The 14,167-nt window shown below is 45.2% G+C and overlaps 1 protein-coding gene across 1 annotated transcript; it reads left to right on the top strand.

Annotated features, from left to right (window-relative positions):
• Window positions 1–3,089: 3,089 nt before the first annotated feature.
• On the top strand, window positions 3,090–4,569 carry LOC137404557 (uncharacterized). Its single transcript, XM_068090784.1, has one exon. It carries the CDS (start codon window positions 3,092–3,094, stop codon window positions 4,337–4,339), a length of 1,248 nt encoding a protein of 415 aa, XP_067946885.1. The 5' UTR covers window positions 3,090–3,091; the 3' UTR covers window positions 4,340–4,569.
• Window positions 4,570–14,167: the final 9,598 nt, after the last annotated feature.

Below are 14,167 nucleotides of genomic sequence, written 5' to 3'. Positions count from 1 at the left end.
ACATTTGATACTATTCGTATTACAGATATGAGCAAACATGGAATTTTCCCAATTGTTTGGGAAGTGTAGATGGAAAGCATTGCCAAATTCAAGCAACACGTAACAGCGGCTCAATGTATTTTAACTACGAGAGGACTTTCGGGCAACAAATTGTTTGAAAAGCATTACTTATAGGAGTTTTTTCTTATTCCCCTCTCCCTCACCTTCTCTCCAAACATTTCTTTTTTAGAGTTGCAATTTTCTTTATTAGTGATGAGCCAACCTGTGAAATCTGTTACAAAATATAACCATGTTGCCATTTGAAACCAAGTGTTGAGTCTTGGCAATCTGCTTGTAAACTAGCACATTACTTGTCACATGGCAAATATCATTTTAATTATTTTAGTGTTGTACTTATGGCAATGTGTGATGCCAAGTACCGATTCACATATGTAGATGTTGGCACCCCTGGACGATTTTCAGATGGTGGGACTTTCGACCAGTCTTCATTAAACGCTGCAAAGGAGTCTGGCCAGCTAAATATACCATCCCCAACAAACTTGCCAGGTAATTAACAATTTTGTCAAATCACAAACTTCTTGTTTTTTAAATATTTCCAGAGTGCCGAAATATCACTTAATATTCATCGGCATTTGATGGCATCCTTAATTTCCCAGAGTGAAATGTCCAATACTGCCCATGTCTGGCAAAACACTATATCTCAAAAATTTTCAATTTTCACTTTTTTACATATTTCACATCTAAATAGTGTTCCTATCTTGTCCTAAAATATTTTGGCTCAAAATCATTCATTAGGGTAGTTTCAAACCTGGTGAAACAAAGCATCACTGTTGAGTCAAGACGTTATGTCTGACAAAACAATGCATCTTAACGCACTCACTATGATTGTGTTAAATGCTTTCAGTTAGAACTATCATGTTAGGGACTGATAAGATGACCCGTAGTGGTTCAATACAAGATTCTAGACACCAATTTTGGTGATGAAGAGATTTTTAGGTGTCAATTTGAAACTTGTTAGAAACACACAATACTAATATTTAATGTTTTCCTCTACCAAGTCAGTTGGTAAATGTGACTCGAGTAGTCAACTACACAGCTTCATGAACATGGCATATTCAAATATATCTGTAAACCACAAACGATCTTTGAGTGATACAGCCCAAAGTGGTGTCTCTTCCGCTGATGGTAAGTTTACTCAAATTACACTGCGAGGGTTTTTCTTTCTATTATATAAAGTCTACCATACATACAATTAAGTTGAATCTTCTTTACTTCAGCTGATTATATGTTGGCTTGTGTTACAGCTGCCGAATCTCAAGATGCAAATTCAACTAAGAAAATCCGTTCCGAGCAAGACAAATATGAACGAAACATCCGTAAATACCCACTCCGACCTCTCTGTGCTTGTAACGACAAATGTGGTGAAAAACTAAATCAGCGGCGCCGCATTGCAGTGTGGATGGAATTTTGGAAAAAATGCTACAATGACCGAAAAGGAGTATTGTGGAGCTTGCTAGATCGTCAACCTACAAAAGGTTCAGGTACCTCCAGATCTTGGTATGTGAAGTACAACCTAATAGCCGACGATGGAAGTAGAGTCCAAGTTTGCCAAGCTTTTTTCTTAGCTACTTTCGGTTATCCTACATCAAGCTCTGTCATACAAGAGCTCCTAAAATCAGATCCATACCTGTTGGCCCCAACACCCGACAAACGAGGCAAGACCACTCCTCACCACGCTTTGACTGATAGCAATGTTGAGCACATAAAATCACATATATGGTCATACAAGCCTTGCATATCGCACTACTGTCGATCACATGCACCAAATAGATTGTATCTGCCTAATGAACTAAGAGAGAAGGCAATGAAAAATGTATACAACTTTAATGACTTCATAGAGTGTGCGAGCAGGGTTTCGAAAACATCAGTGCTGGTTCCTGTCAATGAAGATTTCCGTCGCTTTGTCGGAGGACAAAGTCAAGCAAAGTTAAGTAAAGATCGCCCCCGCCTAGCCAAATGCAGAGTAATTCAGTTTCGAAAGAAAAGCTCATCAGTTTGGCTCAAGAAATCGCACGATCAATCTCAGTTTCAAGAGTTGGATTTCTTAAAAAAAGCACAGTCGAACTGACGAACCACTAATGATGAGAGAGAGGCAAAGGGGCATTACTGCTGAGAAGAAAACTGACATTGTTGCGAAACTCTGCCCACTGATGCCAACGAATAGACATCGATTTTGGTCCAACCTTAATGCTTCAGATGTACCCGATCTTATCTCACAGGATGACTAATTGCTGACACACCGTGATCTATATGCATTAGATGATTGTTGAAAACATAGTTTAAAAGAGTGCACAATGTGGCATGACAAACTGTAGATTTTGAACCACATTTTACGACAAACTGCAGAACTAGAATTGCAAGTTATTTTTTGTGTTTTATTATTTTTATTACAAGTTATTTCATGTTACATCGCAATTGTTGAAAATAAATAGCTGTACATGAATTTGGTCTGTAGTAAGCTGTATCAAACCATTAAATGTAAATATAAAGTGTTGTGTCAGTTATGTTCATCATCTAATAAATAGCTAATTGTCTGGAGAAACACTGCATCAGAGTGATGCGTTGTTATGTCAGACAATGGGGATAAAGTACAGCAATTAATGATTGTCGGAAAACACTATCATTATTTTTTTTGCAAAAAAAGAGTTTGGACAAAATTTTAAGAATGCTCAGTGGGTAGAGTGCACTCTTCTGAATAGAATGGTACATAACTTTACTAGGCTCGAGCAACCGTAGGCCGTGGCTGATGCTAAACACGTTTTGTTCATTTACCGAAAGTTTGCAATTCATGAGATAGTGTTTTGTCAGACATGGGCAGAATAGGAGTCATTTGATGATTTTGTATTTATTTCAGGAATTTCTCAGCCACTACCATTTGCGCTGGTGGAAGATCAGGCATGCCCTCTTAAACCATGGCTAATGCTTCCATTCCCTGGGAGAGCGCTAGACAGCCATGACAAAAAAATTTACACAACACTTTCTAAATGGGGCTCCTGCAAGTGCAAAGGGAGTGGCTTGTAAAACTGGGTATATGAACAGCGATATATTTACAAATGAATACTTACCATTCTTCATTAGTCATGCAAAGCCATGCAGCAGCGAACCAACTCTGCTAATTCTTGACAATCACAGTTCACACATATCTCTTCAGTCAATCGAATTATGCAAAGAGAAGCATATCATCTTATTAACTCTCCCTCCTCACACTTCCCACAGACTTCAGCCCCTAGATCGTAGTGTATATGGTCCTCTGAAGCGTTACCTTAACTCAACTATGGATGAATGGCAGCGAAGTAATCCTGGGCGTGCTATAACCATATATGAAATGGCACAGCTATCAGGTGTAGCTTTTACAAAGAGTGTCACAAATGCTAACATTATAGCTGGGTTTCGCGCAACAGGCATATATCCCTACAATGCAGACATATTCGATGACAGTGAGTTTCTCCCTGCTGATGTGACCGACCAACCAGATCCTGAAAGACATCAACCACAACCGGATGCAGAGCCACAACCGGATGCTAGACATCAACCAGATAATGAGCCACAGTCTGATCCAGAGCCACATGTAGAGCCACAGGCTTCTACATCTACTCATCCCTCACCTTCTTCCAGTAATATACATGTAGGTGAACCAATACCATCAACATCTGCACAAACACCAATAGAGCAGAGGCGAGTATCAACCTCGCATATAACTCCAGAGCAGCTTATGCCATTGCCTAAAGCTGGCATTCGCCAAAAAAAGAACACCAAAAGAAGGAAAGTAGCATCTGCTATTCTAACTGATACACCGGAAAAAAACAGAATTGCAGAGCATGCTGCAGCAAAAGTATCCAAACAACCTGCAAAGAGGAGAAAAACGGCACCCATTCCTGAATCCTCAGATGACGATGATATCTTGCCAATAGCATTAACGGACTCGGAGTCTGGAGAAGATCCGTTCGATCCTGAACAGCAACAGGAAGATCTGGGGGAAATTACCAAAGGCTGCTATGTGCTAGTAAAATATCCTGCTGGCAGGAAGACAATATTTTATGCCGGGTCTGTATTAGATGTTAAAGAGGATGACAGATTTGAAGTTAACTTTCTACACAAGGTCAGCAGCAGTAGACAATGTGCCTTTCAGTATCCAGATAAGGAGGACCGTGACTGCATACCTAAAGATGATATTGTGTTAAATTTGGGCGACCCAGTATCTACAGGGGGAACTTTAAGAGCAATAAGACGCATCATGTTCAACGTAGATTTGAGCAAGTTCTATGACGATCTGAGATGACTTGATTATTAGATACCAATTTTGAGTAAAATTTTATTTCTCTGTATTGGATACAAAGATTGAGCAAGATTTTATGTATTTCTGTTTTAAAAGCACTTCTTTGCTGGGACTTTTTCTGGTTCTGGTACCAACTTTATGGTATAGAACATTTTATTTCACTGTTTTAATAATTCTGTCTTCTACCATAATTCAACTTTATCTTATTCACCTTGGCTGTGTTAAATAAAACTTTCATATCACATCTTATTTTGCGCATAACCTGAGCTTAATAATGGATAGTCCAACCTGCCCCACTATGGGGTCCAACCTACCCCGCATGCGGGGCAGGTTGGACTTTTGAACTTGTGCAAGAGCAAGAATAACTCTTTCAAAAAAATTCCCAGAAATTTAACAAAGGACCACAGTGGTGTCAACAAGTGAATGTAGTGTCACACAAAATTCCATGAAAATGTGATAAAAAAACACAGCAGCAATAGCAAGAAACCTAAAAAGGGGTCCAACCTACCCCGCTCTCCCCTAGTTGCTTCAATATTCAATAAATGACTGATTGCAAAGTTCCGAACAAACATTTGCTAAGTGATTACATAGCAATATTTTAGTCTAGTTCTAACACAAATTATATTTTAATCCTGTAACAATAGTTTTTTATCAATATTTTAAAAATATTTACCAAAATAATATGTTAGTAGTAAGCAACCTTGTTGTATTGACAGCATAAGGTTCTTCTCCAGGATCATTTAGAGTTTGCAGCTGTTTGGTTACATTTATATAAGTGGCTCGACCTGCCCCATAACAAATTATTGAATGGCTCTACCTGCCCCAAGTGTGGGGCAGGTAGAGCCAGGGGTAGACCTTTACTAAAATCATTGTAAAAACCAAAAGCATCATTTTACAGGTTTTTTCTTTGACGCACTGCTGCGAAACATTGTGGGGTACATTAATCTCAAATTTTTGTGAGAATAGTTTCAATAGTTTCAAAATTAACTTAAATAGAAAATGTGGCTCAACCTCCCCCACCTTCCCCTACCTGTTGTATCATCATAAAAACTGTTGCTGTTATTTGAACTGTATAACTACATCAATAAATGATACTTATAATAAGCTTGAAACTGACTATATTACGCAAATTTTATTACTGGAAAGCAGAGTATATAATAAAAGTCATTTTAATACTTCATCGTTCCCTATTCGCAAGCAAACGCATGGCCGTTGGAAGAGAATGGTCCCGCTCGCAAAATGAGCGTTTCCTGTAACAACGGTTCTTTAGTTGACTCGCTGTTAGCCAGAAAATAAGATCTTTGCCTGACTAGTGAACGTTTGTTTGTGAATATTATTTATTGAGGGTTTCATGAGAAAATAGTGTTCTGTTGACCTCATAGTTAAAAATTAAAGCTAATATAATGTGGTATAATATGATAACTGAGAATAAAATTGATAGTGGCTACAATAATATGATTTCTATAAGAGGATAATAAGGTCGTTGATTGAGCTATATATATATATATATATATATATATATATATATATATATATATATATATATATATATATATATATTGTGGTGGAAAACGTAACTTCCACCTCTCTTGAATAGTTATGATACTTTTTAAAAGGGTTATGCTCTCTTTCTTTTATAATTGTTTAGCCACGCCCTGAGGGAGGCTGGCTTATTATACCTAATTTACATAACTTCGTGTATATAAGATAGGGTCTCGGCCCTTTTTGTTCATTCAATACAGCCACGGCATATAGCTATCTCCAAAGACTTGGTCTATGGACTGTGCTGTTGGAAAAGACTCTTAAAAACACTGTCGACCCCCCCTGTCGACCTAGTGCAAACCCTTTTGTGCAATCTCTTGTGTGAAGTGGTTAATGCTTGACCGGTAGAGTAAGCCGACCTAGTCGCCTCTACGTGTTGGTCACGAGGAACCAGCACACAACCTCCTGGGAAGTGGTTAATGCTTGACCGGTAGAGTAAGCCGACCTAGTCGCCTCTACGTGTTGGTCACGGGGAACTAACACATTGGTGGCAACGGTGGGATCTGCCGAAAAAGGGACACCACTCGGACAATTACGCGACCATGCCTGGCAGTCGGCGATCAGCTACCAGAGAGCTGGCAGGAGCTGAACTGCAGCAAGTTGACCAAATGAGTCAACTGACCGAGGCCCATTACACAGGCACTACAAATACCTCGTCGAGAAGGGAATTTTAAGCCCCCTAAGTTCGACGGAGGAGAAGATGTCGAACTTTTCATTACCCAATTCCAAGAAGTTGCTGATGCTAATGAATGGAATCGAAAGACTACACTCTTACACCTTCGTGAAGTACTGAAGGATAGAGCGAAAACATGTAGCCAAGGAGACTCCCCTGAAGCTATATTCTTGTCACTAAGGACCAAATATGGGCTGTCCCCTAGGAAGGCGAAGGCTCGACTCAATGCTAAACGTGATGGCAAGGTCAGTTTAAAAGACCATGCCACCGAAATCCAGCGGTTGGTGAAGATTGCCTACGGAGAACTACCGGAGAATTACCAGGCTACTATGGCTATGGATGCATTTTCTATGACATTGGGAAACACCTATTTGCAGAGGCATCTATTAGCCGTTAAGGCACAGACATTGGAAGAGGCTGTCCAGGCGGGAAATGAATTCCTTCAAATTCAGCCTACTTTCCAACGGTCTAACCCTCGACCTCTGATCATGACCCTGGAGGAGGAACCAAAACTCGATCACACAGCCGCTCCAGTGACTCCTGAACCTCCATCTGTCACATTAAACGATGTCCTAGCCGCCATAAAAGGGCTGGCAGAAGGGCTGCAAGGCACCTCTAAGGTAGAAGGCAGACGAGCCAACCACACACCTCTAGCGAGGGAACTCAGTTGCTGGGGGTGCGGACAAAGTGGACATACTCGCCGCCAATGCACCCAGCCTCTTCCTTCTAGACGAGTCAACCCTCGGCAGCAGATGCCGGGAAACGGCCATCATCTACAGCAGTAGTGGAAGGTACTGACTCTGGATCACAGGCGTTCAAGCAAGATGTTTGGCGACGGCCACGACGGACCGGTCGACCCAGGCCCCCCTGGTCGACTCCAGTCCCCTTGCAGAATGCCTTTGAGACATTAACTGACCTAATGACAGCCCCAGAACCAGAGGTAAATGGGAAGTTGTATACCTGGCCAAAAAGACGAAGGCACAACCGGAGAACACTAGTCAAGCCAAAAGTGACGGATGAGATCGAGGTAGACAACCTCTGGAAGCCACATAACAGCAGCTATTTTCTGCCTGGCCATATAAGTGGACAGCCAGTCCAGTTCTTAATAGATACCAGGTGCACGTCAAACCTCTTGAGCCGTCATGTATTTGACCACCTCCCCAAGGAAGTTAGAGCAAGGCTGAAAACAAGGGAAGATTATGGACGGATGGCCGATGGAACAAGACTCCGCTTCCATGGATTAATCACCCTCCCCCTGCGAGTCCGGAGGGTACAGGTCACCACATCCTTGGTGGTATGTGCACTGAAAGAGGATGCTATTTTAGGCATGCCCTTCCTTGTAGACCATCACTGCGAAATGGACTTTCAGCAGCCAACCCTGGTGGTGAATGGCCAACGCCTAGTATGCACTGACCGAGAGGGTCGACCCTTGGTGAGCAAAGTGCAGATACTAAGAACTACAACACTTCCCCCACAATCAGAGATCTTGGTGGAAGGATGGTTGACCACCACATCCTACCAACCCGTAGGACTCATAGAAGGTGCCAACCGGAAATACATGGTGGCAGCCAGCCTACTCCAGCCGGATGAGCGGGGAAGGGTGGCAGTACGCTGTATGAACCCTACGGATCACCCTGTGGATGTGACAGCTGGATCTATCCTAGGCCATTACACCGGGGTAAAGCAGGATGATACCGAGACTCCCTGGACGGACACTGACCCCGTAGGGAGTCCCCATTCACCAAAAGTCACAGAAGGCCCCAGGGTACCTACCCACTTACATGACTTGTACCAACAGGCTGTGACGCACTGTTCAGGCCAGATGGAACGTCAGAAAGTGGAAGAACTCTTCTGTCGGTTTGCGGATGCTTTTAGCCGTGTGAGCGAGAACATGGGACGCACCACCCTAGTGCGACATGAGATTCCAGTCCCCACTGATGCCCAGCCTATTCGCCAGCCACCGTACAGAGTGGGCCCTGAAAAAGAGGCCGAAATAGAACACCAAGTGGCGGCCTTAGCCAAGCAAGGAATGATTGAGCCTGCCTATGGGGCTTGGAGTTCGCCGGTAGTGCTAGTGAGAAAGAAGGATGGGGCCTGGCGGTTGTGCGTCGGCTACCGGAAGTTGAATGCAATCACTAGGCAAGATGCCTACCCCCTACCCCAGATCGACGACAGCCTAGATGCCCTGTCAGGCAGCAAATTCTTCAGCACTCTCGATATGATGAGTGGCTATTAGCAAGTACCACTGTCAGCCAGGGCACAAGAAAAATCCGCCTTTGCCACTCGTAGTGGGCTGTGGCGATGGAAAGTGCTACCCTTTGGGCTGACCTCCACCCCAGCCACCTTCCAACGCCTGATGAAGCGGGTACTCCAAGGACTTCATTGGAAGACCCTACTTTTGTACTTGGATGACATTATTGTTATGTCTGCTGACCTCCCTAGTCACCTTTCACGACTCGGTGAAGTTTTGGAGAGGCTCCGAGAGGCTGGACTTAAGCTAAAGCCCTCTAAGTGCAGCCTGCTACAGACCCAAGTCAAGTATTTGGAACACAGAGTCACTGAGGCAGGGGTTGCCACGGATCCAGAGAAAATTAAGGCTATTGGCGAGTGGGCCGAGCCACGGGATGTCACCCAGTTGAGGGCATACCTTGGGACTACCGGGTACTACCATCGGTATGTCCCTGACTACGCATCTATTTCTAAACCCTTGACCCTGTTGACCAGAGAAGGGACCAACTGGAGCTGGGGAGACGTGGAACGAGAAGTCTTTGAGAAGTTGAAGTGGGCACTGACTCACGCCCCGTGTTGGCATACCCAGACCCTACCCTGCCGTACATACTCGACACGGATGCGAGTAACGTGGTAACGGGGGCGGTACTATCACAGATCCAACAGGGAAAGGAGCCACCCATCGCCTATCAAAGCAAGACACTTTCCCCAGCTGAGCGAAACTATTGTGTGACCAGGAAGGAGCTCTTAGCAGTGGTCCTTGCGGTAAAAAACTTCCGGCCTTATTTGTATGGAAGGGAGTTTACAATCCGCACGGACCATGCCTCCCTGGTATGGTTGCACCGGCGCAAGGAACCCTCCTGCCAGATAGCCCGGTGGTTAGAGGGCCTGGCAGAGTACAAGTACAAGATTATCCATCGGAAGGGGGCTCGACATGGCAATGCGGATGGACTGAGCCGGCAGCAATGCACAGACTGTCGCCAGTGTGCCACGATAGAAAAGCGCGAGGATGGGCCCACAAGGTCTGAGGTCTACGACTCGCTGAATCTTCCTCAGCCAGTCACCCCACCCTCACCCTCAGAATTGCCTGCTGTAGGGAAAGAGGAGCCGGGCCTACGGTCGTCTGGAAGGAGTGGATGGGAACCAAGGCCATGGAGCCCTGTGCCAGCCGGCCAAGTTTCAGTACGGCTGCCACGAGGTACAGGGACTCCCGACGAGGTTCGCACCACTCCCCCTACGTCCGGACCCCTTGAATTGAATGAGTATATGATTGCCCCAACTAAATCACAGCAGTCACCCACCAGGACCCGGTCTCCAGAGCCCTACACCAGCCGGCCAAGTCTCAGTACGGCCGCCATGCGGTGTAGAGGTCCCTCGAGTGTCGGAAAATCCTCTCAAACCCTCTAGGGCAAGGACTGGACCCGATAGTCCTCTGGCAGCGATGGAGCCTGGTCTTCCCGTGGAGGATGGCCAAATTACAGTACGGCCATCACTAAGCACGGAGGAAGCGGGACCCCTGCCTGTGGAACAGTCATCTCTGGCCGCCATCCAGACGCTCCTGGACGAGATCCGGGCCCTCCAGCAGAGGTCTGGAACCGATCTGGGACGGATCTATTGAGCTATAAGAGAGCGACGAAAATTCGAGGAAGCGGTGGTACGCCTGGGGAGCCCTGAGCTACGTAGACTTGCTCAAATGTATCATCAGCTACAGATCGACGAGTTTGGGGTCCTGACTCTTCACCTAGTACAGAATGAACGGGAAAAGGTTGTAATTGTGTGCCCCCAGAGCCTACGCCAAGAGATTTTATGGAGGACCCATGAACAAGCCCACAGTAGAGTGGAACGAACCCTGAAGAGGGTGCAGATGGACTGGTGTTGGCCGGGAATGGCCGGCGATGTAAGGCGGGCTGTGTTGTCCTGCGAAATCTGCCAGCGAGCTAAACCCGGCGCCTCTCGACACTCTGGTAACCGCCAACGGTTGTATGCTGGGAGGCCCTGGCAGCGGCTGGCAGTGGACCTGGTGGGCCCCCTTCCACAGACAGCGCGAGGAAATAGCTGGGCCTTGGTGTTGACGGACCTCTTCACCCGATGGTCAGACGCCCTCGCCATTCCCGATGCTACCACTCCCACAGTCGCCAATACTTTAGATGAGCGTGTGTTTTGTTATTTTGGATTGCCAGAAATAATACACATGGATCAAGGAGCTCAGTTCGAGTCTACCTTGTTTCAGGAACTGTGCGAGCTCTGGGGGGTAGACAAAACGAGGACAACCCCATACCACCCAGAAGGAAATGGAGTTGTCGAGAGGAACAACCGGGTGCTAGGGGACTCATTGCGAGCATTGCTGCTCGGACGAGAGCAAGAAGATTGGGACCTCCTGTTACCACAGCTCATGCGTACGCTTCGAGGGTTGCCCCACTCAGCCACCAAGGAAACTCCGAATTTCCTAATGCTTGGGCGAGAGCTACGCCTCTTCGATCAATTGCACTATGGAAGATTGGTGGATTCATTTACCAGTACACATGAGTATGTACAAATCATGCATGACAGACTCGTGCAAGCACACACCCTCTTGCGAGAAAAACAGAGAGAAATTGTGACTACGGATGCCACAGAACCTCCTCTCTTCAACGAAGGTGACTTGGTGTAGTTAGTCAGCAAGCGACGTCGAAAAGGAGAGAATCCAAAACTAGCCGCAAAATACGTTAGCCCCTACCGAGTACTAAAGAGCCATGACAACCACACATACGAGATTGAAAGGTATGGGCAAAGGTCGGTGCAAGCAGAAGGAAGGTTGAGGCTTTGCCGACCGAGCGAAGTACAACAAGGGAGGGCCCCAGCTCAGATCGAGCCGACCAGAAGGCCAAACATGAGAGGGTACCCTCAAAGAAGACACATAAACAACCAGTCACCAACACTCCCAGATGTATATATGGAGTCACTACCCCTTGTCCCACCTATGACAAGGTCGAAAGTGGATACACAGCCTCTCTACAACCATCCAGAAAGTTATCGGCATACCAGTCCCGAAAGAAATATAACTACACCCCAAACCCATAGCCAACTTGACCTTGAGCACATTCCCGACCTTAATCCAGGTGCTGGGACCAAAAAAATGAGTACTTCCCTTCCGGAGGAGCCAGAGACAAGTACTACAGATAGCGGAACCTCAGCTCGGCTCCCGCAAATTAAAAAGCCCCCTTCGTATCTAGCGGATTACAACACGAATATAGTCCAATCAGGAAAGGTTAAAAAGAGTCAAGGCCAAAGGTTGGCCATATTGGAAAATAGAGAAAGCCATCTTTCCGTTTGCTATCAACTTGACACACACGCACACCTACGCCCTCCAGCCATGGAAGTAACTAAAGAGACTATTGAAGGAGCTTCCCCAATTGCCAGAGCTCTACCCTTATTACCGGACCTAGTAACTCCGTTAGAGCTACACCCTGCTCCTAATGAGATCTTATATGATATGAACCTCGAAGCAGAAAAGGAAAATCTTCCCCCAAGCTCTCCAATACCAATTAAGTGGATCTCAGAGGGAACGACCAAAAAGATAGCTAAGCTGTGTGAGAAAGATAGTGATCACTGTTCCTTGTGCCACCAACCCTTTTCCACCCCCCGAAGGCGTCGAATACACATTACGCAGCACTTCACGAGGTTTTTCTGTCAATGTGGAAGGAATTCTACCTCGAGAGACACCATAGCTAAACATCAGTCAAGAATGAGGGGCAGTGAAAGAGGGAAAAATCACGGCGGAGGGAGCATCCGAATATACGAGGTCGACCGTACTAACTATCCCGCATGGATAAAAAGGGTCAAGCTGAATAATCCACCAGCCTTCGAGAGGCCTGTGCCTCATGGTCCTGTCAGAGCAAAACCCCCTGTGAGGAGAGGACCTCAGACACCTCCTCCTTCTCCCCCAAAGGGAAAGCGGGTAGATAGAAAGCGGAGTCCACCCAAGAAGGGAAAAGCTATACCTGCCCCCAGGAAATCATTGACTACAGTGGGAACCATCCAGAGTCGACTGGGGGATGTCCGACCCCGTACCGCTATAAACGCCCTACGAGAGGAGGCCTCCAACCTCAGAAGAACGGCCCGCCACCTGGAAGAATTGGCCAACCAGATGCTAACCAAGTAAAAGGATTACACCAAGGATGCTGCTAAAACATTGACTATTCATATAAACTTATTATTTACTCACCTTGTTGTTTTGTATCACAGTAATAGTCCGGCTTGTTTATCTTTTATTTATAGCCGTTTGCCGTCTATAGGGGCGACGTGTGTGGTGGAAAACGTAACTTCCACCTCTCTTGAATAGTTATGATACTTTTCTAAAAGGGTTATGCTCTCTTTCTTTTATAATTGTTTAGCCACGCCCTGAGGGAGGCTGGCTTATTATACCTAATTTACATAACTTCGTGTATATAAGATAGGGTCTCGGCCCTTTTTGTTCATTCAATACAGTCATTGCGATTGAATCACACTCCTTCTGCTATCTTAGCAACATAAGGATCACCACGGCATATAGCTATCTCCAAAGACTTGGTCTATGGACTGTGCTGTTGGAAAAGACTTAAAAACACTGTCGACCCCTGTCGATCCCCCCTGTCGACCCCCCCTGTCGACCTAGTCAAACCCTTTTGTGCAATCTCTTGTGTGAAGTGGTTAATGCTTGACCGGTAGAGTAAGCCGACCTAGTCGCCTCTACGTGTTGGTCACGAGGAACCAGCACACAACCTCCTGGGAAGTGGTTAATGCTTGACCGGTAGAGTAAGCCGACCTAGTCGCCTCTACGTGTTGGTCACGGGGAACTAACACAATATGCAAGCTGAGTTGATTGAGTATTTAGATTCCAAGTTAGTAACTAGTATAGTCATTTTTTTTTAATTTTTCAACGCGGGTGACACAATACTCTACTATTCTTATGTCAGCTATGGTTGTAAAGTGACAACCGATGGTTTTTAATAATTTTAATTCAATGTTGTTAGTATACCAGTGTTAGTAAATAAAATATAGAATGGTCAGTAGTCACAGTATGGCCAGTTAATCAATATCAAATGACAGCTCATTCACAGGATCTAATACCTCTTCTTTCATAATCTTGATAGCGTTATATTTAAAAGATTGTCTGCCATAGTTCTTATTAATAGATGGTGTTATTAATGAGCATTGTGATCTTAGGCTTATTTGGTGTCTCTCACTATCCTGTTGAACATATTTGTATAGAGCACTGGCCACTGTAGCTACCTCCACTTTACCTATCAACTGCCTGTAAAAGAAAGAACGCCGACTGGCGAGAGTATGTAGGCCTAATAATCGACGACCATCAGTTACTGAGAAGGATTTAGGTGCTTTGCATATTATTCGCACCGCTTTATTTTGGC

This window comes from Watersipora subatra, chromosome 9 (genome assembly GCF_963576615.1).
Source record: "Watersipora subatra chromosome 9, tzWatSuba1.1, whole genome shotgun sequence".
Taxonomy (NCBI): domain Eukaryota; kingdom Metazoa; phylum Bryozoa; class Gymnolaemata; order Cheilostomatida; family Watersiporidae; genus Watersipora; species Watersipora subatra.
The sequence above is the reverse complement of the archived record's forward strand: the minus strand, read 5'-3'. Positions and strand labels throughout refer to the sequence as shown.